Source organism: Myodes glareolus, chromosome 1 (genome assembly GCF_982192425.1).
Source record: "Myodes glareolus chromosome 1, mMyoGla1.1, whole genome shotgun sequence".
NCBI lineage: Eukaryota > Metazoa > Chordata > Mammalia > Rodentia > Cricetidae > Myodes > Myodes glareolus.
The window spans coordinates 6438597-6464680 of NC_142026.1; the positions used below are offsets into that span (position 1 = coordinate 6438597).

A 26084-nucleotide genomic window follows, 5' to 3' on the forward strand; every position below is an offset into this window, starting at 1 on the left:
CACTAGTGTGAGCTTTCTCCACTTTCTTTAGGCACTTAGTGCTATGAACTTTCCTCTTAGCACTGCTTTCATAGTGTTCCATAGATATTTTGGGTATGTATGCCTTCATTTTTGTTAAATTCTATGAAGTCTTTAATTTCTTTATTTCTTCCTTGACCCAGGGGTGATTCAGTTGAGCATTGTTCAATATCCATGAATTTGTAGACTTTCTGCAATTAATATTATTGTTGAATTCTGTCTTTAAGCCATGGTGATCTGATAAGCAACAGGGGGTTACTCCATTTTTTATCTGTTGAGGTTTTTGTATCTTTCTTACCGTGTATTTGACCAATTTCAGAGAAGGTTCCATGAGGTGCTGCTGAGAAGAAGGTATATTCTTCTGTGTTACTGTGTTTGGGTGAAGTGTTCTATAGATGTTTGTTAAGTTCATTTGAGTAATGACATCTGTTAGTTCTCTTATTTCTCTACAGACATATCCATTGGTGAGAGTGGGGTATTGAAGTCTCCTGCTATTAGTGTGTGCGGTTTGATGTGCGATTTAAGCTTCAGTAATGTTTCTTTTATATATGTGACTGCTCTTGTATTTAGGGCATAGATATTCAGAATTGAGACATTATCTTGATGGATTTTTCTGTGATGAGTATGAAGTGTCCTTCTCCATCTCTTTTGATTGGTTTTAGTTTTAAGTTTGAAGTCTACTTTGTTAGATATTAGGATAGCTATACATGCTTGTTTCTTAGGTCCATTTAATTGAAAAATCTTTTCCCAACCCTTTACTCTGAGGTAATGTCTGTCTTTGAAGTTGAAGTGTGTTTCTTGTATGTAGCAGAAGGATGGATCCTGTTTTCATATCCATTCTGTTAACCTGTGTCTTTTTATCGGTGAATTGAGTCTGTTGAGATTAAAAGATATTAATGACCAGTGATTGTTAATTCCTGTTATTTTTCAGTGGTATTGTTTGTGTGTTTTTCTTCTTTGGGGTTTGCTGTTGTGAGGTGTGAGGTTATCTGTTGCCTCTGTTTTTGTGGGTTTAGCTAACTTCCTTGAGTTGGAGTTTTCCTTTTAGTACTTGCTATAAGGCTGGGTTTGTGACTTGGTATTATTTAAATCTGCTTTTGTCATGGAATATCTTGTTTGTTTTTTTTCCATCTATGGTCATTGAAAGTTTTGCTGGATGCTGGATGTAGTAGTCTTGGCTTGCATCCATTGTCTCTTAGTGTCTGCAGCGCATCTGTCTAGGACCTTCTGGTTTTCAAAGTTTCTATTGAGAAGTTGGGTGTAATTATAATAGGTCTGCCTTTATATGTTATTTGGCCTTTTTCTTTGCAGGTGTTACTATTCTTTCTTTATTCTATATGTTTAGGGTTTTGATTATTATATGGTGAGGGGACTTTTTGTTGTTGATGTTGTTTGGTCCAGTCTATTTGGTGTTCTGTAAGCTTCTTGTACCTTTGTAGGCATATCCTTTTTTAAGTTGGGAAAGTTTTCTTCTATGATTTTGTTGAATATATTTTCTGTGCCTTCGGGCTGGACTTCTTCTCTTTCTTCTGTCCCTATTATTCTTAGGTTTGGTGTTTTTATGGTGCCCCAGACTTCCTGGATGTTTTGTGTTAAGGATTTGTTGGAGTTAGCATTTTCTTTAACTGATGAATCTATTTCCTTTTTCATATCTTTAGCTCCTGAGATTCTCTTTTCCATCTCTTATAATCTGTTGGTTATGCTTGCATATGTAGTTCCTGCTCATTTACCCAGATTTTCCATTTTCAGAATTCCCTCAGTTTGGGTTTTGTTTTCTCTTTTTCAATTTTCAAGTCTTGAACTGCTTTATGCTTTACTTGTTTGATGTTTTTTCTTCTTGGTTTTCTTGGCTTTCTTTAAGAGTCATGTTGATTTCTTCCAATTTTTTTGTGTCTTTTTCTCTATTTCTTTAAGGAAAATTTTTGTTTCTTTAAGAGTCTTTATCATCTTCATAAAGTTATATTTAAGGATGTTTTCTTCTCCTTCTTTTGGGTTAGAATGTTCAGGTCTTCCTTTTGTAGGACCACTAGGTTCAGGTGTTACCATAGTGCTCTTTGGGTTGTTGAATATTTTCTTGCATTGGCGCATACCTAGCTCTTCCTCCAATTGGTGCAGGCAGGGCCGAGGCTCAGGTAGTCGCTGATGCGCTCTGGGGGCTCCTCTCCAGGTGCAGTCAGGGCCAAGGTTCCAGTGATGGTAGGTGCAGTGAGGGATGATTGCAGGTATGGGAAGGCTGCTCTGGGGTCTCTGGGCTTTGGTGGTTGGGGGTGGGATACAGGATGTTTCTCTGTGGTCTAGGGCTTGGAGAGCAGGGCCTTCCAGCTGGGAACCCAGACTCTCACCTCTCCAGGGGCAGTCAGGGCTAAGGCTCCAGTGGTCAGACCTAAGTACGTTTTCTTAATGTTTTGGTTTTGGGGATTGCTAGATCATTCTGTTGAAAGTGTCCATCAATGATACTATTTTCAGTGGAGGCCTCCAAAGTAGCCTCTTAGCAGAGGAAGATTTATTGAATACCTACATGGGAAATAATAATAATAATAATAATAATAATAATAAATTATTATTATAAACCAAGAAGCTATTTTATACCACTGCTAAAATGACTGACCTGGGTACTTTACATTGGAATAAAAGTGTAAGAGACATACTGGGGATACAGTTTTGCTTTTTAATATGAAGCTCTAGTGGCTCATAGGTATCCATGCAGGCTTCTGTTAGATGCAAAAATTTTAACTGTTATTTCTTTTATTTGCCTATCCCCTGCAGGATAGTCCACAGCATATGCTCTATTTTAGGAAGAAGTCAAATTTTGTTGCATTTTGAGTATTTGGAAGTGTGCCAGTGGATAGCAAAATGAGTAACAAAGCACATTCCTTGCTATGGAACATGGGACAGTTGAGTGCTTTACTTTCAAGAAGCAGAGTTTTGAGGTTATATCCTCTGGGATTTTGCAGACCAGAAGTTTTTCATTCAAAATGGAACCCAAGAAACCGCTTGTTAAATGGTTTTGAGGATGGATTGCGGCCATCTGTTAGACACCTCTTTCAGGGTATTTTGAAATCAGTAGATGGTTATACTCAACCTAAAGGCGTAAGACACACAGTTGTCTTTAAATTTGGCAAAGTGCTTTGTCCTCGAAGACTGTCCTCTGACTCAGAACATTCTCTTGTCTCTGATGGGGCATCTGATCATGATTTAATGAAAATAAACTTCCACCATACCTCCAGTGAAGATGTATTCACCAAGAAAATGAGACCAACCCCTATGAGTCACAAAAAGCTGGCCCAGGAGTGTAACTCCTTGAGTGATGTGCTCGATGCATTTTCAAGAGCACCCACATTTCCTAGTAGTAGCTATTTCTTAGCAATGTGGACAATTGCCAAAAGGATATCTGAAGACAAGAGGCGCTTTGAGATACAACTGATGTTCGGTCACCCCGCCTTTAATCAGCTGTGTGGTCAAATGATGAGAGAAGCCAAGATTATGCACTATGACCACCTTCTGTTCAGTCTGAATGCTGTCATGAAGCTTGGGGTCCCTCAGAATACTCTTATGGTTCAGACGTTGCTGAGGACGATTCAGGTAAGTCAAATGGAGACTTAAATGTGGCTTTACTGTGTTTTACATATTTTGAACGAGTCAGGGGAAGGAGTTGTTTATAGCTTCCTTAAAGGAGACTATCGGGCTGGAGAGGTGGTCCAACCTTTAAAGGCTAGGCTCACAACCAAAAATATAAGAAGAGACTATCAGTGGAATATATGTTTTTAATGTGCATTTCTGTATTGTATATGTCTAGAAGACCTTAAGTTAGATCATTTCTTTTGCTTTGGAAATTTGTGGGAGCCCGCTCGCTCCACTTACCTTCTCTAGGGCTAAGTAGGAAGAAAGAAACTAAAATGAAGAGAAAGGCCAGCCATACAAAGAAAGGTTGGCTAGTTGAAGGAAAGAGGGGTAGGGAAGGAAGTGAGCTCGCAGCTTCCTCACATAGTGCCCTAATCCTCTCACCAGCTCTGAAGACAAGAAAACAGAGTTAATGGTACCAAACTGCTTGCTTAGCAGCTAGTGGATTCCTTGATTCACACAGAGAACACATATTGGGTGTGAGTCATGTACAAGGTGCCACAGTTTTATGCCCAGTGGAGCTTGTATTTGCCGGTAGGCTTAGGAGTTCATTGAAGAATTTTAGGCAAGGGATTGCCATGCTCAAGTTTGCATATTATGTCATTTATATGGCACCAGATGTGAAGAAGTAATCATTTAAAGAATGGCTATGTCTGACATCTAAACTCAATAATTAAGGAAATATCTTAAAATGCATTAATTGCCTAGAGATAATGTGTCACATACTCTTCACTGGAATTCATGATTTGAGTTTATAGGTATATGAGTTTTTAATATTTTATGTAAATTTCATATGTTCTTAAGCAAGAACTTTTAAATTTTATGTTTTGCTTGTTAAGCCCTATATTTGTTTCTTGTCCAGTCACTAACAATGATTGATTCAGTTCCCACTCTGTAGTAGACCTTGGGCAGGCATGCCCAACTGTGTAGCGTCCTCACCAGGAACATAGTTGTAGTCAGCAAATCTGCATGTGACTGTTCCTCTGTAATGTGTGGGTGTCATAAATACATTTAGCCAGAGGTGAGAGGGCAGTTGCTGTCAGTACATCTGAGTCAAGTAGTCTGACCGTTCACAGCAGTCAGCACTGTTCTCTGCCCACATCTCCCCTGGCATTTCTGCACTAAACTAGCACCTGACTGAGACCCAAATTGTGGTGGTCAAATGCAGTGGGCATGTGGTAAGAAGAAAGATTCACAGGCATTTGTGGCATGGTGTTCAGGAAAGGCTATGTGAAAGTTGTAAGGACAGTCTTCTAAGGCTCTCTTAGGGGAGCAATTGGTCTATCTACTTTAGTAGATCTGTTATTCTACTCTGATGTCCCCATGGTGATTTGGGGTTCCATGACGGCGTAAAAATTATGTTTAATGCAGTTATTTCACAAGCAAAGGAATAGAATTAATGTCAAATAGATTTCCAGTGATGCATAGGAAAATGTTGATGTTTAAAAGGTTATGTGACAATTATCTGGAAAAGTCACTGGATTGTCATAGCTTACTCCCTGGGTATATGTGTACGATGGACTCTGTACTTCCTGGTCTGGTACTTAGTCCTGTAAAAGTGTGGGTTCAGGGCTTTTGCTTGGGAAAGCTCGTGCACATCTCATGGCCTTTGCTGTGTTTGCAATTGTGTTTTAACAGGAGCGTATCAATGAGTGTGATGAGAGATGTCTTTCAATTTTGTCAACTGCTTTAAAGACTTTGGAGCCATGCATGAATGTGAATGCACTTCGAGCAGGGTTGCGGTAAGAGCCTCCTAGGTTTCTCAATGTGGTTTTCTCTGTGGCCCTGGTATGGGCAATTTAGAAGCCTAACAAAAATTGAATTCCTTTTTTGGGAGGCACTGATAAAGTAGGCATTGGTGATAGTTAATGCTTTATTAAGCTTAAAATTCCAACTCTTAATGATATAAACCTGGAGATAGTATTTTTTTAAAGAATCTCTTTCTAGAAATTTGTAGGTAATGTTGAAATTAGTTTTTCTTAGACTCTAGTACTGATGTAAAGGGGGAGAACTGACATGTGTACTAAATTCAGAATAGTTCCTAGGACACTGACGGGTCACACTGTGTCTTATGAAGATATAAAATTGATCCGAGTGATCTGATGTCACAGACTAGGGAAAGTTATGAGGATACCTTTAAACTGATGTGATTTGTTCATTAATAAAGGCAGTACAGTAATGTAAAAGGAAGTATCCTAGAATGAGTTAGGTCCTTCTCTAACCGCTTATACCCTCTTGGGCAGGTAGACCACATCTATAGATTTCTTATTCCTGATCTGTTCCAAGTAGGGGCTAGACCAAATGAAATTTTCAGATTTCTGCTATGGATTCTAGGATTATCCTATTTCTTGTGTCTAATGACAGAATCCTAGTTGATCAGCAAGTTTGGAAGATAGAACACATCTTCACATTACAAACAGTGATGAAATATATCGGGAAAGACACGCCACTTGCTCTTAAGAAGAAACTGGAGGTAAACACCTGGCTTTTCTCAAATGGATAAAGTTTGAAAAAACTGTTCTTTGACCTGTCACTCCCTAAAGTCGGTTTTGAAGGAGGACGTGGCTGTGCTTTTGCTGAAATGAGTTAAGACATCTCTCTGTGGGCACACATATCTGCACTTGTGTATACTTTTTTTAAGCCTTATGCTTGTTTCTTCAGCATTAAATTTTCCACAGATGATAATTAAATTCAAGTTTGTTTTTTTTGTAGATGAAAGCCTTGAAGGAGTTAGACAGATTTTCTGTCTTGAATAGCCAACACATGTTTGAAGTACTGGCTGCCATGGATCACCGCTCTGTTGTCCTCCTGAATGAATGCAGTAAGGTGGTCATAGATAATATCCACGGGTGTCCTTTTAAAGTCTTGATCGGAATACTGAAGTCGTGTAGAGACCTGCGATACCAAAATGAAGATCTCTTCAAGAGCATAGCTGACTATGTGGCTACAACTTTTGAAATCTGGAAGCTGAAACAGGTGAGTTTCAATTGGGGATATACCAGGGAAGCTTTCAGGAAGCTTATTCATTCACTTGTTTCTGCTTAGAGAGGTCATTATGTCAGAATATGTCAGAATATGTCTGCATATCCAGTGCTAAATTAGCTCAGCGCCGTCTCCTACAGGCTAAAATTTGATACAGAAGACACTCTGTGGTCAGTTTTCTGTGAGAAAGGAAAGCTACATTGTCCAAAATTCTTCTGTTTGGTTATCAAAGGGTTTTATGGTAGGTGAACTAACTTAGCCTTGTGGATCCTATTTTCTTGTTAGCTTTGAATAATAAAAATGGGTCTAACTAATAATGTATGAGAGGCTCATGGTTTTGAAGAATGAAATGTTACTACTTTATGATCTTATCTGATGTTTGCTTTGGAGTCCCAGAGAGAGGATCCATGTTTAATAATCCAGATGTCTAAATGGAACAGCATGTGAACCTTACTTTCTAGTAAAGTAGGTGCAGGCTGAGGTAGATCAGTGGATTCAGTTGGTTAAGAGAGTAAGATGAATTTTGAATTTATTATTAAAATTGAGTTCAAAGACAATAATTCTTGTGGTAAATATTACCCAGCAGGAAATTGGAAGTGAAATATATCTTAATCATGATATTTCACTTCCATATATTAATATAAAATAGACATGTTTGAGTTACAACAACAAATTTTGTTTGAAAATGCCACAAAGAAATAGAATACTATGTATACTAGTTTTAAAAAAATTAAAAAGACAAGGAAAGATGGGAAAATATTTGTACCTTATTAGTATTAAGGCTCAGATAATCCAACTGGACTTGGTGGCACATAGCTAGGATCCCATGTTAGCGGAGACTGCTCATTCATTTCCGACTGCTCAGACCCAAATAGTCACACAGAAACTATATTAATTACAACACTGTTCAACCAATGACTCAGGCATATTTCTAGCTAGCTCTTACATCTTGAATTAACCCATTTCCATTAATCTGTATATTGCCACAAGGCTGTGGCTTACCCGAGAGGTTCCAGGTCCTTCTCCTTTGGCAGCTACATGGCGTTTCTCTGACTCTGCCTGCTCTCTCTATATCTCTTCCAGCCTGGCTATAGTCTACCCTGCTGTAGACTGAGGCAGCTTCTTTATTAACCAATGATAATAAAACATATTTATAGCATACAGAGGGAAATCCCCCATTAATCCACCCAGCTTCTCAGGAGACTCACGCCAGCCTATGGGTAAAAAAAGGAAAAAAATGTTTGAGTTGCCATATTTATGAGAATCTAGGCAGAGTTTAGAAATGGGAGCAGTTCAAGCACAATATAAAGTAAATTTTAGATCTGTCGTATGAAAAATGGGTAAGAAAGGATTTGTTGTTGTTGTTTGTGACAGGGTTTCTTCGTGAAGCCTTGGCTGTCTTGGAGCTCATTCTATAAACCAGGCTGGCCTCAAATTTAGAGGTCTGCCTGCCTCTGATTCCCAAGTGCTGGGATTAAAGGTGTGTGCTACTGCCTCCTGCTAAGAAAAATTTAAATGAGGTATGGAGATTATTCTTGGCTCTTGATTATTAGCCTTGGTTCTCAGCTTAGAAGAGATTGTTCATTAAGTTGATATCTGATTAAAGACAAAACATGTAATTATCCTTTTGGGGTAGTATTTTGTTGCTTAAGTTCTTTGAGATTTAAAAACATATAGTAGCATATTGTAGCTGTTGAGTGACTTCCCCTCCCTTCTGTTTTTAAGGTCATCTTTTTTCTCCTGTTATTTGAAGACCTTGGTTTTCGACATCCTGATTTGATGGACAAGCTTATGGAGAGGGTAGTGGAGAAGCCTGGTGCTCTAAACATGAAGAACATTGTTTCTATCCTTCACGTGTATTCTTCTCTCAATCACATCTGTAAAGGCCAAAACAGAGAGTATGTACTACTTTCCTCTACATTGTCTCAGGGTGTGCTTACAGGAAGGACTGCAGGTCTCAGGCTTCCACAGTAGTAAGTGCCACCGTGTTCCCAGCCACCATTTATTTCTAGAGCTGAATAGAACAGTCTTACCTTTGTGGTTCTTTGTTTTTCAGGTGCAGTTGTTAATTCATTACAGAAGTTTTCATTTTGAACTTGTCTACTTTTACTATTAATTCCTAAATTATTTGTCCTTTTGAACTTAGTCAAAAAGTCAAGAAATGTCTCTTTAAAATTCATTGTTGCAGTAAGTATTTTGGGCAAGAGCGGTGGTTTGCTAGCGGCTCTCAAGTGGACAGTCCAGTGCTGCTGACTGCAGGCATAGCACATCTGTGTAGAGCTGCACCCTCCTCCATATTTGATTAATCCCCGCTGAACAGCTCCCCCTCTCTTTCCCCCTCTTTCCTTCCTCACATTTTTTCTACTGTATCTCAATTTGGAATGTGTGCTATGTGTCCGTCTAGACAAGCTTATTCATTTAAACAGTGTACTCCAAGTTCATCTGGAAGGATTTTTCTTCCTTTAAAGGTTAAATAATATTCCAATTGTATATTTATAGCATGCTATATTTATTTATCTCTTGATGGACATTTAGGTTTTTGGCATAAGTTAACTTTTGTGTTGCACATAAGAGTATACATATCCTGTTGCGATTCTGATTTTAATTATTGTAAATCAAAATGTACTTGGAAAACTTGCTGTGGTAGCCATGCCTATAAATCCAGCACGTGGACAGTTGGGACAGGAGGATACCTGTGAGCCAGAGGCAAACCTACGCTACAGACTGCAACTCTTGCTTCAAAAGTCTAAAACTAAAACAATAGAGATAAAGAGAGAGGGAGAGAGAAAGAGAGAGAGAGAGAGATCCCTGAATGTGAGATCAAGATATGGTATCCCCTTTATTTTTTTCTATTTGGGTTTTTATTTTTTTGAGGAATCCTCACTGGTTTATTTAATTTTCTCCCAGTAGTGTATGCAGCATGGAAGGGCTAAACCTATAATAGTGTGCGCCACTTAGTATGGAAGGGCTATTCCCCCACCGTGTGCACAGTGTGATGTACCAGGGCTGTTCCCCCACCGTGTGCACAGTGTGGTGTACCAGGGCTGTTCCCCCGATGGTGTGCACAGTGTGGTGTACCAGGACTGTTCCCCCTACAGTGTGCACAGTGTGGTTTACCAGGGCTGTTCCCCCCACGGCGTGCACAGTGTGGTGTGCCAGGGCTGTTCCCCCAGTGGTGAGCACAGTGTGGTGTGGAGTGGCTCTGGTTCTCCATGTCTTCTCGTCTTGCTTTTAGCCATCCTAGCAGGTACAAGGGCAGAGCTCTTTATGAAACTCAAACGGGTGTTGAACATCTTCCTTATAGCTGTGCACTGGTTGTCTATTCTGGTGATTCTTCCGTCATGCCCTTTGTCAATTTTCTGATCATGTTTTAATGCTGTTAAATTGTAGGCTTTGCTTCTATGTTTTGGATGGTAATCCCTTGTTGGGTATGCAGTTTGCAAATATTTTCTACCCTTCTTTGATTCTGTCAGCTACTTCATTTCCTTAGCAGAAGAGTTTTAGTTTGCTGTTGTCCCCTTGACTATTTGTTTTTGTTGACTGTACTTTTTATATCATAGTTTAAAAATGATTGTTCTATACAATGTCATAAAATAAAGCTTTCCCATATGTTTTCCTTGTAGGAGCTCAGTTCTTATGCTTACTCAATTTTAAGTAGATTTTTGTGTGAAGTGTAAGACAGAGATTTAGTTTTATTCTTTTTATGTACATACCCAGTTTTCCTGATGCTGTTGTAGACATTTCCCATCCTCCATTGTGTGTTATTGGTGCCTTGCTTGTTTTTCTGCAGAACTGCTTTGTCTTCAACTGCTTTGTGATCTGTTCTAAAGCGTAAAGGTGTATAGTTTCCGCCTAGTTCTTTCTTCCTGGATTACTAAGGGATTCATCCCATATGAATTTTGGGATTTTGTTTGTTTGTTGTGTAAAAAATGTTATTGTTAGTTTGGTAGAGGTGGCCTTGGATCACTGAACCACTGCACATAACACAGACACTTTAACGATGTTGGGTGAGTGGTGTCTTGCCATGTTTTATTTGTACCATCTTTAACCAGTGTTTTCTAGTTTGCAGTGTGTGAGTCTCTCACTCCTTGGAGAGCTCGCAGTGGAGAGGGACAAAGCAGATACTGCTTCTCCACTTTACGTCTTTTTATTTCCTTCCCCTTTTCCTGCTTCATTAGTTATGGACCTAATTTTATTTTTATTTATTTATTTATTTGTGAAATAAATAACAAAATTTATTTATTTATTTCACCTAAGCTAGTACTATATTAAATAGAAGTGGGCAGAGGAGGTATTCTTGCCTTATTCCTTAGTTTTTCACCATCTGATATGCTGCTGATTATATAGGCTTTCCACATATGACTTTATTATATGCCAGATATATTGGGAACTTTTATCACAAAGGGTATTGAATTTCTCAAATTCATTTCTTCAGGTTAAAGTAATGGTGTGGCTTTTCTTTTAACCCTTCTGTTTATGTGACGTATAGCATTAATTGATTGCATATCCTGAGCTACCTGGGTCCCACTTGTTTGTGGTTTATCTATGATCCATTTTCATGATATTGAACTTGGTTTGCTACTGTTTTGTTTGAAGCATGGTTTGAAGATGATGTTGGTCTTTCGAGTTTAGAAGAAATGTTCTCGCTTCTGTAGATGTTTGGATGGGTTTAAGAGGGTTGTGTTAACTTAATTATTCTTCTTCTCAACATTTGGTAGAATTTACCAGTGAAACGCTGTGGTTCTGGACATTTTCATGTTGAGAGGTTTTTTTTTCCAATTATGTGTGCAAATGCTTTGCCTGCACTCCAAGCCACCGCTCCAGATGTTTTTTTTGTGTGTGAAGTTTTTGATAGCTGATTCAATCTCTATATTCATTATTGGTCTATTTTGATTTTCTTTTACTTCATGCTTTAGTCTTTGTTGATTGAATATGAATTTATTTCTTCTTGGCTACCAATTTGTTAGCAAATGTTTCCCATAATATCTTATTAGTCTCCTTTTATTATTTTGTTTGCTAGGGAGCGGCTGAACATGTACAGACTTATTGTCATTTTCCTGTGAAAGATAGTATCACAGCTAATTATGTAGAATTGTATTATGTTAGATATTATAAATAGTTGAAAGATGATATAGAGTATACAAGACCATATGCAAAGATTACATGAATCTTTTTTAACTTGAGGTCACTATGTAGCCCATGCTGACCTTGAAGTTTTGATCCTCCTGCCTCTGCCTCCCAAATGTCAGGGATTATAGGTGTGCCCTACCATGCCTGGTTCATGGTATTGGGGACTGGACCTGAGGCTTCAGGTGTGTTAAGCATTTTACCAACTGAGTGACATCGCTGGCTCCTTTTGTTAGCTCTGTGGTGGTGGTGGTGTTGTCTGTCTCTCGTTTCTGCTTTTCAGATTACTATCCTTCCCCTGTGGTTTAGTTGTGGGCTTGCCACTTTGGTTAATCATTCTCTCTGGTTCGCATTTGTTTCTGTTCAAATCTTCATGACTTTCTTCCTCTACTAACTCTGGGTTTGGTTTGTTCTTTTTCTAGTTTCTTTTCTTTTAAAGATTTATTTACTTTTATTTTATGTACATGGGTATTTTGTTTGTAAACATGTGTGTGTGTAATGCATGTGTGTCCAATGGCTCTGGAGGCCAGAAAAAGAAGTTGGAACCTGGAACTGGAGTTACAGAGTTTCTGACTAAAATTTTGATTTTTTTCTAACACAAATATGGCCACTCCTGCTCTTTGATCACCATCTGTTTGTGTGTCTTCTATTTTTCACTTTCACACTGTCTTTAATCTAAAGTGAGCTCTTTGCACATAGTATATAGTTATATCTTATTTATTTTTTATTAGTTTAGCTACTTTATATCTTTTAATTGTATCATTGAATACATGTATCAGTTACGTTTCTCATTGCTGTGACAAAAATGCACAGTAAGTGATGTAAGAAAAGGTTTACTCTGGCTGCCAGTTTAGAGTTTAGCTGATCATGGTGGCAGGAGCATGGGGCTGGCCAGGGCATCCACACTTGCATGCAGCAGCTTTCTCATCTTTATGTAGTCCAGGGTCCAAAGTCATAGGATGGTGCTTCCCAAATCGAGAATTGGTGTCTTCCCTTCCCAGTTTAGCTTTTCTGAAAATACCTCATAGACATACTCAGAAGTCTGTGTCCATGCTGATTGTAATTCTGTCAAGTTGACACTGAAGATCAATGTTCGCAGTATAGACATATGTAAAGATTTTATTGGTAGAGATGTCTTTATGATTGGCATTTTCTTTCCTGCCTCATAATTTTTTTCTGTTTTTTTTTTCTGTTTTACTGTGTCTTTCTTTGTAGTTTGTTGTATCTGTTTTTCCTTTATGTATCTTTAGTAGGTATTTTTGTGGTTACTATAAGTCTTATGTAATTATGCTATTGTAGAAGTTAGTTTAGGCAGTCACGTAGAAAATCTAGACAATTTTATTTTTCCCCACTCTTTGTTATTGATTTTGTAATTTATATCTTTTAAGATCCTGTATTTACTAACTGTTTAATAATTGTCTTCTTAGTAATTTTTCTTTCAAATTTTGTACTAGATTTAAAAGTGGTTTACATACTCCTATGACATGCCTATGAAAAATTTTTTATGCAGTATATCCACAGTAGTCATTTATTAGATATGTACACTTAGCATGGGGTTACAATGTCCTGCACTATGTATGGATGCTTAGTTACAGATCTGATTGTTTCATCTCATGTCTTTGCATTCACTAAAGAACTGGGTTCTGTAGCATGGAATCGGCTCTTCTGCTCCCTTGTCTTGTAAGTTTATTTGAAATCTGACTTCCCTTTGTTCCCCCAAAAGGTTTCTAGAAGCTATGACCAGTGCTCTGACTGTCCATCTTCACCACATCTCTTCTGAAAACCTACTAAATGCTGTGTATTCGTTTTGCCTGATGAATTATTTCCCCCAGGCCCTGATTAACCAGCTTACTGAAAAGAACATCATCAACGAATTGCTGACTTCAGGTAGTATGTCACTTTGTCATTCAGGGTGGAATTTTTAAAGCAGCATTAGTTCAGATATGCAAAGCCAATGTTGCTGATTATAGCTGACAATGGTGAAGTCAAAGGTCTGTGTTTCAAACTACAAGCCCAGAGAGCCACCTCTAGTGACATACCCACTGCTGAGGGGAAGAAGCAAGGTCTGCCCAGCTGTTACCTTTTAGCCTGCGCCACATGCACGGAGTTCAGTCTGCACATATTCAAAGCTTAGTGTTCTGCACCAGAGCTGTTTGCATTCCTTTGCTCAAGTATACCATTAAATAATCAACCACAGTCACCAAGAAAAGTCACTCCTGGTCTGTAATGTGATGCCTGTTACATCTTGTGACCAAATTACTCATTGTTGGATGTTTTTTGGTTTGTTTATTTTTCTTTCTTTTCTCTTCCTTCTTCCTTCCTTCCTTCCTTCCTTCCTTCTCTCTCTCTCTCTCTCTCTCTCTCTCTCTCTCTCTTTCTCTCTCTCTCTCTCTCTCTTTCTTTCTTTCTTCCTTTCTTTTAGATCAGTCTGTGTAGCCTAGGGTGACCTGGAAATCATAGACATTGACCTGTCTCTGCCTCTTTAGGGTGGGATTCCTAAGTGCTGGAATTATGTGTATTACAATGCCCTCTAGTTATTGACTTTAAGTGAAGAAAAATGATATTTGGGTAGGTGTACAAAATTTAATAATGTCTCTTAAAGTAGCTATAATTCATTTCATAAACAATACTATAAAATCCTGAAATTGAATTGTGGAAAGTCAACCCTATATACTGATTTTATAAGCAATAGTTTATTGCTGGAGAACAGGCTTGGAGGCCTGTATTCTAGTTCAATTCTTAGACACTTTCTGTCCTATAAAATGAGTTTAGACCAAGTTACTTTTAATGATAGCTTAAAGTTTGAAACATTGGTAGTACAGGTCACTGATCTAGACATCAAAAACCAGGAAATCATTGAGAGAATTCTGGGAACAAAGAAAAGACATCAAACCCTTCCTATGGGGGGAGCTATACAGAAGAGGGAGCAGAAAGACTCCAGAGGGGATGGAGAACGCCAATGCAACAGTGCCTTTCAGTCTAATTGGACTGACGCACGCATGAGCTCCTGAAGTCTGTGGTAGCACAATAGGTCCAAAGCAGAGGGTCCACCAGCACTGAGAGGGGAATCAGGACACAAGTCCCTACCCCTAACCAAGAAGCTATCTGCAATTGATGCTACTTGCAAAGTAACAAATTAATATTCTCCAGTGGAGGCTCAGTGGGTTACCACACTTAAGGGCGCCCCATGCCCAACAGTAGACGGCTGCTATAGGATGAACTCAGTGGTGTTTTTGTATTTTGTCTTACATCACCTTGTCTGGGCTTTTTTTTTTTAATTTTTTTAATTTTTTGCTTGTATATTGTGGTTTCTAATTTTGTGCTTTTGTGTGTGTGTGTGTGTTTCTTTTTTAAAATTCTGGTTTATGGGTTTTTTGTTTTGTTTTTTCTTTTTGCTTGTTTACCTGTTTGTTTTCTAAAAAAAGAGAAAGGGTTTGGTATTGCATGGATGGGAGGATCTGGGAAGAGGTAAGGGGGAGGAAGCCATGATCAGAATATATTGTATGATATGTTTTCATTCAATAAACAAAAAAAACCAAGTGGAGAGGGGAAGAAGGATAGCTGAAGGCAGTAGGGGTGACTGTGATCAGAGTTTTTATGTATATGTATGCAAATGGAGGCCATTATTTTGTACAGTGAATTGATACACACTAAGCAAAAAGAGTTTATGAGGTAATTAGAAATATAGCTGTATTAGTATTTTAAAATATGGCACTAATGTTTTAATCATGTGTTTGCTTTTGTATTTTTAGGTGACACAGAGAAGAATATTCATAAACTTCATGTTTTGAATACTTGTCTGAAACTTGATGAAAATGCTTATTACAAAGCTGCACACATACCGTTGCCGCAGCTGCCGCTGTCACCAGCGCACCCCAATGACTGGGTTGCAGAGGTGCTCAGCAACTTTTTGGAAGGTGATGGATGCTTCTCGAGAAATGTGCAGTTGCCACATAATTATCACATTGGTATGAGTTTCCCTTTATTTTGTTTTATTTTTAAATTGTATTCTGTCTGTCCTGACAAAGGAGTAGGGGATTATAGTCACACACGAGTGCTATATTTACATCAGTTCTTCCCCTCTCTTTCCCCTCAACTCCCCCTCACACGCTGCAGACCCCTCTCACATTCATAACCTCTTCCTAATTTTTGTCATACTTGTGAACATACGCACACATGTAAGTGTAAGTACAGCTGGCTGAGTCCATGTATTGCTGCTTTCTTTACCACTGACCACCTGGAACCAGATTATCTTAAGCCACCTTTTAGGGATGACTCCTGCCATGATCCTAGAAGCAGCGAGTTTGTATGTTCCAGGATAGGGCAGGAGCATTAGATACATTAGGTAGGAGGAACAGATATAAGTTAGGAACCCAGAGACGCGGGATAGTACTGGGAGGGCAGATTCTGAATGCTGAATTTCCCCCGCATTTACTTTTCATAAACTTTTATACCCAAATAAAGATGTGGGAGGAAGACAAGAGTGCTTTAACATGATACAAAGGACAACCAGAGCAGTTACTTGTTCCAATACTTGAGACCTCGAGCCTGACATCAAGAGATCGATTCCTGAGTTAAGCATTTGATAAGCGGCAGTGAACACACCCTAGACCTAGTATCCTGTCAGCAGCCACTCTTTCTAAGTCAAACCTCCTATTTCAAAAGAAGGAGCAGAAATATGTTTGAATTCTCTGACCTGAAGCAGATCCACATCTATTGTAACATGACGGGGGCCGGCTTGTTGGGGCTTCTGTCCCGCCCAGTACCCCAACAGCTGGCAAATCCCAAAGAGAAATTACACACAGGACTCCATAAGGTTATAAACTGATTGGCCCATTGGGTCAGGCTTCTTATTAGTCCTTGTAACTTATATTAATCCATTATCATTATCTATGTTAGCCATAATGGCTCAGTACCTTTTCCAGCAGGGGCAGCTTACATGTTGCTTCTTCAGTGATCTGCGCAGGAGTGGCCGAGGGAGTTTCTTCCTCCCTAGCCTTATCCTATTCTCATTGTCCCGCCTCTACTTCCTGTCTGGTTGACCCGCCTATACTTCCTGCCTGGCCAATCAGTGTTTTATTAAAATACATGATTGACAGAATACAGACAATTCTCCCACACCATTTCCCTCTTTTTTTTTTTTTTAACAAAGGAAAATACCCATAGTCCATTTGTTGGGAATGTGGGCGTAGTATTTCAGGCTACTTCCTGCTGGTTGGGGGCACTGATAATCTTATGGGGACCTAAAGAAAATTTAGGGTTATAATCAAGTCCCGTCTGGAGCATCCTGTGAGTCTCGATCATCTTAGGCGACAGTCTTGAATCTGTTATCGATGTAGAACTCAGACATCTGGGCCATTTATTCCTGTCGGAGATTTTTCAGGTGGCCTCCCTTGTTCAAACTGGATTTTTCTTAACTCTGAATAAATCCAGAGCCTCTCATTTTCTGTGGAAACAAAAGCAGAATCTCTTCTCCAAAGTAGCATACCTTTTGACTTCAATTTTGAAGCCAAAGTATTTTCAAAATACCTATCTTGGGTTAGTTCAGCAGCATTTATAAACAACAGTCCTTTAGCAGCTGTTGCTCCTTCCTCAGCATTCAAACAATTCAAAGAGAGCATAATAACACACAGTATCAAGATTCTCTGTGTATTTTCCATCTTTGTGTGGCTTAACTTTAACCTCTATTTCTTTTATTTTTATTTTTAACTTTTGAGACAGGTTCTCTGTATATCTTTGTCCTGGAATAACACTGTAGACCAGGTTGTCCTTGAACTCACAGAGATCCTTCCTTCTCTGCCTCCCCAGTACTGGACTCAAAGGTGTTTGCTACCACACCTTGAACTCACAGAGATCCACGCGTCTCTGCTTCCCCAGTGCTAGGATTAAAGGCCTATGCTACCACACCTTGAACTCAGAGATATGTCTCTCAGACATTGGGATTAAAGGTGTGTGCTACCACACCTTGAAGTCACAGAGGTCAACTACCTCTGTCCCTTAAAGTCTCAGAGGTCAACGCACCTCTGCCTCCCAGGCATTGGGATTAAAGGTGTGTACCACCATACCCTATTTCTCCCTTTCTTTCTTTTTTATTTTTAATGACTTTAACCTTTAGCCTACATATATTTTTAACACACTGTAAACCATGAAGAGGTTTTCTTCCTCTTTGAATCTCTCTTTACTGTATATCTCTCTTTTCCTGACTACATGAGTCTTTAATTTACTAAGCAGTATGGAGAGCCGTGGCTTTGATGGCTAGATCCAGTTCATTCCTTAGCTTTCCAGACTCATGGTAGGGGTACCACTGGAGCCTTTTACTGCCACAACTCTATGACGTTTCAAGGTCCCTGGTAGCAAGCAAGCTGTAGTATTCTGCTCACAGACCACACTCAGTCGGACTGCCTGCCTAAAAGAGTCAGAGTTTGCCCTGGCAGGACAGCCCAGAAAACCGGCATTTTAAAACAGCGCAGCTTTTTTCCTGTTACAGCCGAGAACCCGAAAAGCATGCATTCAGCTTTTCATCAACACCATTTAGGTGTTTCATGGCAGGACCTCTTAATGAGCTGCAGGGTTTTGCAGCTAAAGCTGAGTCAGGAAGCCTCTCTTAGATGAGAGCCTTGCTTACCTCTAGCAAGCAGAGCAAACCCGAGAAATTGCTGCTACCAACAAAACATGCTTTACTCTATTCTTTCCCAAGCTTTCTCAGGCTTTCTGTGGATTCTGTTATCCACACGTTGGCGCCATATGTAACATGACGGGGGGCCGGCTTGTTGGGGCTTCTGTCCCGCCCAGTACCCCAACAGCTGGCAAATCCCAAAGAGAAATTACACACAGGACTCCATAAGGTTATAAACTGATTGGCCCATTGGGTCAGGCTTCTTATTAGTCCTTGTAACTTATATTAATCCATTATCATTATCTATGTTAGCCATAATGGCTCAGTACCTTTTCCAGCAGGGGCAGCTTACATGTTGCTTCTTCAGTGATCTGCGCAGGAGTGGCCGAGGGAGTTTCTTCCTCCCTAGCCTTATCCTATTCTCATTGTCCCGCCTCTACTTCCTGTCTGGTTGACCCGCCTATACTTCCTGCCTGGCCAATCAGTGTTTTATTAAAATACATGATTGACAGAATACAGACAATTCTCCCACACCATTTCCCTCTTTTTTTTTTTTTTAACAAAGGAAAATACCCATAGTCCATTTGTTGGGAATGTGGGCGTAGTATTTCAGGCTACTTCCTGCTGGTTGGGGGCACTGATAATCTTATGGGGACCTAAAGAAAATTTAGGGTTATAATCAAGTCCCGTCTGGAGCATCCTGTGAGTCTCGATCATCTTAGGCGACAGTCTTGAATCTGTTATCGATGTAGAACTCAGACATCTGGGCCATTTATTCCTGTCGGAGATTTTTCAGGTGGCCTCCCTTGTTCAAACTGGATTTTTCTTAACTCTGAATAAATCCAGAGCCTCTCATTTTCTGTGGAAACAAAAGCAGAATCTCTTCTCCAAAGTAGCATACCTTTTGACTTCAATTTTGAAGCCAAAGTATTTTCAAAATACCTATCTTGGGTTAGTTCAGCAGCATTTATAAACAACAGTCCTTTAGCAGCTGTTGCTCCTTCCTCAGCATTCAAACAATTCAAAGAGAGCATAATAACACACAGTATCAAGATTCTCTGTGTATTTTCCATCTTTGTGTGGCTTAACTTTAACCTCTATTTCTTTTATTTTTATTTTTAACTTTTGAGACAGGTTCTCTGTATATCTTTGTCCTGGAATAACACTGTAGACCAGGTTGTCCTTGAACTCACAGAGATCCTTCCTTCTCTGCCTCCCCAGTACTGGACTCAAAGGTGTTTGCTACCACACCTTGAACTCACAGAGATCCACGCGTCTCTGCTTCCCCAGTGCTAGGATTAAAGGCCTATGCTACCACACCTTGAACTCAGAGATATGTCTCTCAGACATTGGGATTAAAGGTGTGTGCTACCACACCTTGAAGTCACAGAGGTCAACTACCTCTGTCCCTTAAAGTCTCAGAGGTCAACGCACCTCTGCCTCCCAGGCATTGGGATTAAAGGTGTGTACCACCATACCCTATTTCTCCCTTTCTTTCTTTTTTATTTTTAATGACTTTAACCTTTAGCCTACATATATTTTTAACACACTGTAAACCATGAAGAGGTTTTCTTCCTCTTTGAATCTCTCTTTACTGTATATCTCTCTTTTCCTGACTACATGAGTCTTTAATTTACTAAGCAGTATGGAGAGCCGTGGCTTTGATGGCTAGATCCAGTTCATTCCTTAGCTTTCCAGACTCATGGTAGGGGTACCACTGGAGCCTTTTACTGCCACAACTCTATGACGTTTCAAGGTCCCTGGTAGCAAGCAAGCTGTAGTATTCTGCTCACAGACCACACTCAGTCGGACTGCCTGCCTAAAAGAGTCAGAGTTTGCCCTGGCAGGACAGCCCAGAAAACCGGCATTTTAAAACAGCGCAGCTTTTTTCCTGTTACAGCCGAGAACCCGAAAAGCATGCATTCAGCTTTTCATCAACACCATTTAGGTGTTTCATGGCAGGACCTCTTAATGAGCTGCAGGGTTTTGCAGCTAAAGCTGAGTCAGGAAGCCTCTCTTAGATGAGAGCCTTGCTTACCTCTAGCAAGCAGAGCAAACCCGAGAAATTGCTGCTACCAACAAAACATGCTTTACTCTATTCTTTCCCAAGCTTTCTCAGGCTTTCTGTGGATTCTGTTATCCACACGTTGGCGCCATATGTAACATGACGGGGGGCCGGCTTGTTGGGGCTTCTGTCCCGCCCAGTACCCCAACAGCTGGCAAATCCCAAAGAGAAATTACACACAGGACTCCATAAGGTTATAAACTGATTGGCCCATTGGGTCAGGCTTCTTATTAGTCCTTGTAACTTATATTAATCCATTATCATTATCTATGTTAGCCATAATGGCTCAGTACCTTTTCCAGCAGGGGCAGCTTACATGTTGCTTCTTCAGTGATCTGCGCAGGAGTGGCCGAGGGAGTTTCTTCCTCCCTAGCCTTATCCTATTCTCATTGTCCCGCCTCTACTTCCTGTCTGGTTGACCCGCCTATACTTCCTGCCTGGCCAATCAGTGTTTTATTAAAATACATGATTGACAGAATACAGACAATTCTCCCACACCAATCTATAGGCCATCTTAATGTCCAAAACATCAAGCAACCACACTCTAGGTCAGAATCTCTTGTTTTGTAGCCACACCTGTTGTCAGCAACTTCGAAAGAGCAAAAATAAGCTCGAATTCTCTGACCTTCAGACAAGGTGGAATAGGCTCCCATTTTGGGTTCCCACACCAGATAACAAATGGTGAGGCTTCTCCCTGGGTAAGACTCAGTCTTCTCTCGTGTTATTAATTCCTGGAATCTTCATCTAGGGGTAGGGCCTGTGAGATAGTTCCCCATCCATATTGGCATGTCAGCTGATGGTGGAGGTGCACTGGTCTTTTCTGGGTGGCCATGTTGTTAAGGTCCTCTAAGTGTAGTGTCCCTGTCCCGTGTAGAAGACACTACTCACAGCGGATGCCACATTCCTCTGGCGCTTACAGTCTTTCTGTGCCTTCGCCTGAAATGTTTCCCAAGCCTTAAGATGTGGAGACTGCCCTGTAGGGGTTGGGCATTTGGACCAGTTGTGGCTCTCTGAGAGTCTCTCCTTCCTTAGATGGAAGCTTCTTTGCTGACAAGTGAGAGTTGCCCTTATCAGTGCTAAGGATAAGCATTTAGGATGCAGTTAGAAATTAAAGTGACAGTAGATTCTTTTCTATTGTCTGTGACCTCACCAGCAACAGTAGTTGGGTTTATAGTATCAGGCATGGATCCTCTCCAATTGAGCAGATCTTAAGTCCAATTAAACAGGTGTTAACTTGCATCCAAGAAAGAGGTGCCACTATTGCTCCCTTGGGACTGTCTGCTGTGCTGGTCACTATTGCTGTGGTTCGCAGGCTTCACATCTGGGTAGGACTACTGATTGCTTTTCTCCCTTGGCAGCTTTCATGAGGTGCTTGGATAGTGTGAGAGCTAGGGAGGAGCCTGCAGGTCAGTTCTAGCTAGATTTCTCTCTAGTCCTATATCTGAAGCTTGTGGTGGCTTCAGCAATACGGTCTTACCTTTAAGTCCTAGGAGGCAACCAAGGGTCTTATTTTGAGAATCTATGACTCCCCTGACCTGAGGAGATTTCCTATACCGGACACTGGGTTTTGTTAGTCTTTGTATTCTTGCTCTGTAATTTCCTAGTACAGTAACTTTAGGAATGTAACCATCCCTAGTTTCTTTGTCTAAAACGGGCAACAACAGTAGTACACAGATTTTATGACCAATACGTGAAATTCTGCGTGTAAAATCCCTGGATTAGTGTCTGCCACTAATTAGTTTTATTTTAACTTCTGTTATTGTCCTCTTTGGCACTGTTGACATTAGATTTTATTAGTCAATGGTAATAAAACATTTTCACAGCATACAGAGGGGAATCCCCCATCATTTTGATATATAAAAATTACTTTGAGCAGTGTATGAGAAATTAATATCATTTTTTTTTATTTCTTTCAGATTTTGAAATCAGAATGGATAATAACAGGACTCAAGTATTTTCGTTTTCCGATGTAGATGCAACTTCTGCCACAAACATGCAGAGGTAGTTTATATAGACTGGGCATTCTGAATTAAAATTTTAGTGACGAAAGACGTCATATTAAATAGCAGTATCAAAAAGACCTTATGCTTGTATGTAGCTTGCAGTATATCTGCTGCATGTGGTTAAATACAGCGGATTGGGGTTGGGATGTCTGCTGAACCAGACAGTCTTTTAAAATTGGTATAAAAGACAACAGTTCAGTTATACAATATTAACATAACTTAAACTATTGACTGGGTGGTGGTGGAACATGCCTTTAATCCCAGCACTTGGGAGGCAGAGGCAGGTGGATCTCTGTGAGTTCAAGGCCAGCCTGATCTACAAGAGCTAGTTCCAGGACAGCTAGGACTGTTACACAGAGAAACCCTGTCTCGAAAAACAAAGCAAAACAACCCCCCCCCCAAAAAAAGCCCCACATAACTAAAACTGCTATCAGTGCGGTATAAACTTCAGCCAAGGTAATACAGTGATCGTAAACTTAAGGCATCCACACAAATTAACTACCCAATGCTTTTTCTGTTCCTCCTGGTCCTTTCTTTATAGCTTTATAGTTAGTATTATTTGTGGATTGGTGCACATTGAAGCTAATCCAAGTTATTTCCCCGATTCACATTACATATAATGTGCTTCTGGAAGAAACATGATATCTTGCCATGAAAGAATATCCTGCTTGCTCAGTAGAAGCATAAGATCGTGGGTCCTTCCCACACACCTGTGTCAGTCTTTGTAAAAGGTTCTGCTAGGCCTGTTGGGTGCACAACGATGAGCCAGATGTGTTCTCTTGCCTCAGGAGACTTGCATCTGTCCTGGACAAGCACATACATAGAGTAATAGGAGCAGGAACAAGCTGTAAGGATCCACACCCTTACCTGTTCAGTTCATCCCTGTCCATTCACCCAGTGTTCTGTGTCTTTTCCTTTTTCTGCATCCATCTGGCTTATTCCTCTGTGTCTTCTTAAGTATTGTTACCCAGCTGCCCTTAAGCAAGCCTCTCACCCTACTGAAACCTCATTTCTCCCTTTTAATCTACTATTCTGACATGAAATGGTGACATAGTAGTTGGTAGTGTAAAGTGCCGGGAGGTGCAAGAGCTGAGTGGTGTCTGGTAAGTGTGAGATCTCTCCTCTCTCTGGAAGCTGGTGGCTGGGAGAAGACGGGGGTGTGGGGGGAGAAGTATCTTTTGCTCTTTTCTTTGTTCTCCTAGGGAACTTCCAGAAAGGAGAGAGTGATGAGATTCAAACCACAGCTTTCCACTTTGCTTATAGAATTCCCCATTGGAGGAGCCTGTCTTAGGGTTTCCTGAGTTTGCCCTCGCCGGTAGCTTTACTGAAGGATTGTACTTGGGTCAGAGCATAGCACTGTCCCAGAAACCCTTACAATGCATGTTTTTGTTTCAGAAAGTTTTCCTCCTTAGAAAGTAGTCTTTCCTAAAGAAGGCTGGTCCATAATTATGTAAAACATTATGTGAGGTGTGGGTTTGCAAAGTAGTCGTGCACTGCATTGGCTAGAGAGGCTGAGTAACGGAGGTAAAGGACAGAGCAGGGCGTGGTGAGGACAAGGTTCAGGTGCTCACCCGTTACTCTCTGTGCTCGGTTCCTTTCTTTTCAGGTTAGCCGTGCTGTGTGTTCCTAAGTCTGTTTATTGTTTGAATTCAAGACACCCCAGAGGATTGTTTGCTATGAAAATTCGACATTTGAAAGCAATGGGTTTCCATGTGATCTTGGTAAGAGAGGAAGTGGGAATGGACTGTTTCCTGTGTTAGCATTGTGCATCCTCCCAGCTGCCAGATGCTGTGGTTGAAGGTGGCCATTAGGCTCCAGGGGAGTCGTCAGCATGACAGGAATTCATATTGTATCTGTGGTTCTTTGTCAGGGGCATTCTAGTATGTGGTTTGCCTTCTACTCAGCTGAGTGCTGTCATCTAGTAGGGATGGTCAGCCTTAATCTCTTTGTAATGAAGAAGACGGTAAAGAATACCTTTTCTTACTGAATTTAAGACACATAAAATTACCTCCAAGATTGCCTTGATCGAGGAATGATGTTAAGGTGTTTGTTTTCTGGGCCAGTGTGTGATCCCGTAGTGCATGCTTGTTGCCCTGAGAGCTGGAGGAAGATCCTTCTCATCAGATTCCCTCTGACCCTCAGTGTCATGGCTTTTCTTGAACGGCCTTTTCAGGTCTCAGAGCCTTATGATGATCTTAGCTTTATCTACCTGCTACATGTATGGTCCTGCACACAGTGTGAAGTGTATACGCTCAAATCTCCCATTATTGTACTTTAATCCTGAAGGGGACTGTGCTTGCATTACTAGGCTTCTGCTAATGTGCCATTTAAAAGTCTGGAAGTTTGCTCTGTGTAGAGAGCCTTTGGAGTTGTACACTTTCCAGTGTTAATAAGTTTCCTCAGTCCTAGACTTACTAGGTTTAGAATGTGAACATTTGCATGGGGGGGCACTTAGTTTTTGAAAGTTGGTTTGCTACTACTTTGATATGCTTAGATCTCTAAAGTCCTTTTATTTGTATGTATGATCATTTTCTCACAAACTGTTTTCTTTTTTGGCAGATCCATAACTGGGAGCTGAGAAAGCTGAGGATGGAGGATGCAGTAGCGTTTGTGAGGGCGAAGATCTACTCACCTGAAGCTCTTCCCACTACCGATCCACTGTGTAAAGCATGAGGTAGAGCAGGCAGGAGCCGCTTCCCACTGGAGCGTACAAATGACTTTAATAAAGGCTGGAATTCGGTTATCAGTGGACAAGATGGCTGACTACTGTGACAGTGTTATTTCCGGGCAGGTTAAAGATGACCTTCAGGATGGAAGATGTGTGGACCTGGTGTTTCAGAAGTGTCTTCTGCTCCTCTGACTGCCCAGATATAGATATCCAGGAGCTGTCTGTTTACCTTTTCTCCTTAGTGTTGATGGAATGAAAGCTGATGTCTTAGTTGTGTTGTGATAGGTTGTTAGCCTCCTCACTTTCTGTGGATACCCAGGCCTAATCCAGGAGCGCGCTTTCCTGAACCAGGGCCACGAGAATGGACGACTGTCCTAAGGGTTTAAACAGACAAATACAAGAGACCTGCTCGCTTGCCAAAGAGCAAAAAAGCCCTTTATTAAACTCAAGTCGGGTATTTATACCAGGAGGCAAGAGGGTTCAAAAGGGCATGGCCCCCTCCCATCAGGTGCAGTAGAATAGATTGATACATTCTCAGCGCCTCAGGCAGAATCAGCTGGGGGGGGGGGAGAGGCAGGCATGGGAGGCGTGTAGGGCCCGCAGCTGCAACCTTGTTTACAGGTGGAATTACCATAACAAAGACAGCCAAGTTCTTTCTAAGCTACCCTCAAGCCAGGGCTAGTGCAGAATCTCCAGGGGCCAGAGGTCAAACAGCCCTGCGAAATGCCAAGGAAGAAAAGGGAAAAAGACCTGGGTACCTACAAGTCTCCCTTTAAATATATATAAATATGATGGCAGAAACCTGTCTTAGGTGTCACCGGGATCCAGGACAAATACGGATCCGTCGTCAGGATCACGCCTCAGGTCCAGACGTGTCCCATGTCTTAGATTGGAAAAGCCTGCCCAGTGATCTAGGCCCGTCTCTGGTTAAAGCCATCCTCCAACGCGTTCAGCCGATATTATGCTGAAAGATATTCCAAGGCG

General features: G+C 40.6%; 1 protein-coding gene across 1 annotated transcript in view; it reads left to right on the top strand.

Moving 5' to 3' along the window:
- The window catches only part of Fastkd2 (FASTK mitochondrial RNA regulator 2), a 29712-nt gene extending 4524 nt beyond the window's left edge, over positions 1-25188 (top strand). Inside the window, exons 2-11 of the mRNA XM_087903688.1 lie at positions 2785-3600; positions 5278-5381; positions 6004-6112; positions 6352-6615; positions 8347-8519; positions 13472-13635; positions 15501-15716; positions 22346-22430; positions 24039-24153; positions 24992-25188. Coding sequence (XP_087759814.1) covers positions 2872-3600; positions 5278-5381; positions 6004-6112; positions 6352-6615; positions 8347-8519; positions 13472-13635; positions 15501-15716; positions 22346-22430; positions 24039-24153; positions 24992-25105 — 2073 coding nt within the window. The 5' untranslated portion in view covers positions 2785-2871 and the 3' untranslated portion in view covers positions 25106-25188. The remainder of the gene's footprint in view (positions 1-2784; positions 3601-5277; positions 5382-6003; positions 6113-6351; positions 6616-8346; positions 8520-13471; positions 13636-15500; positions 15717-22345; positions 22431-24038; positions 24154-24991) is intronic.
- The last annotated feature ends 896 nt before the right edge of the window (positions 25189-26084 follow it).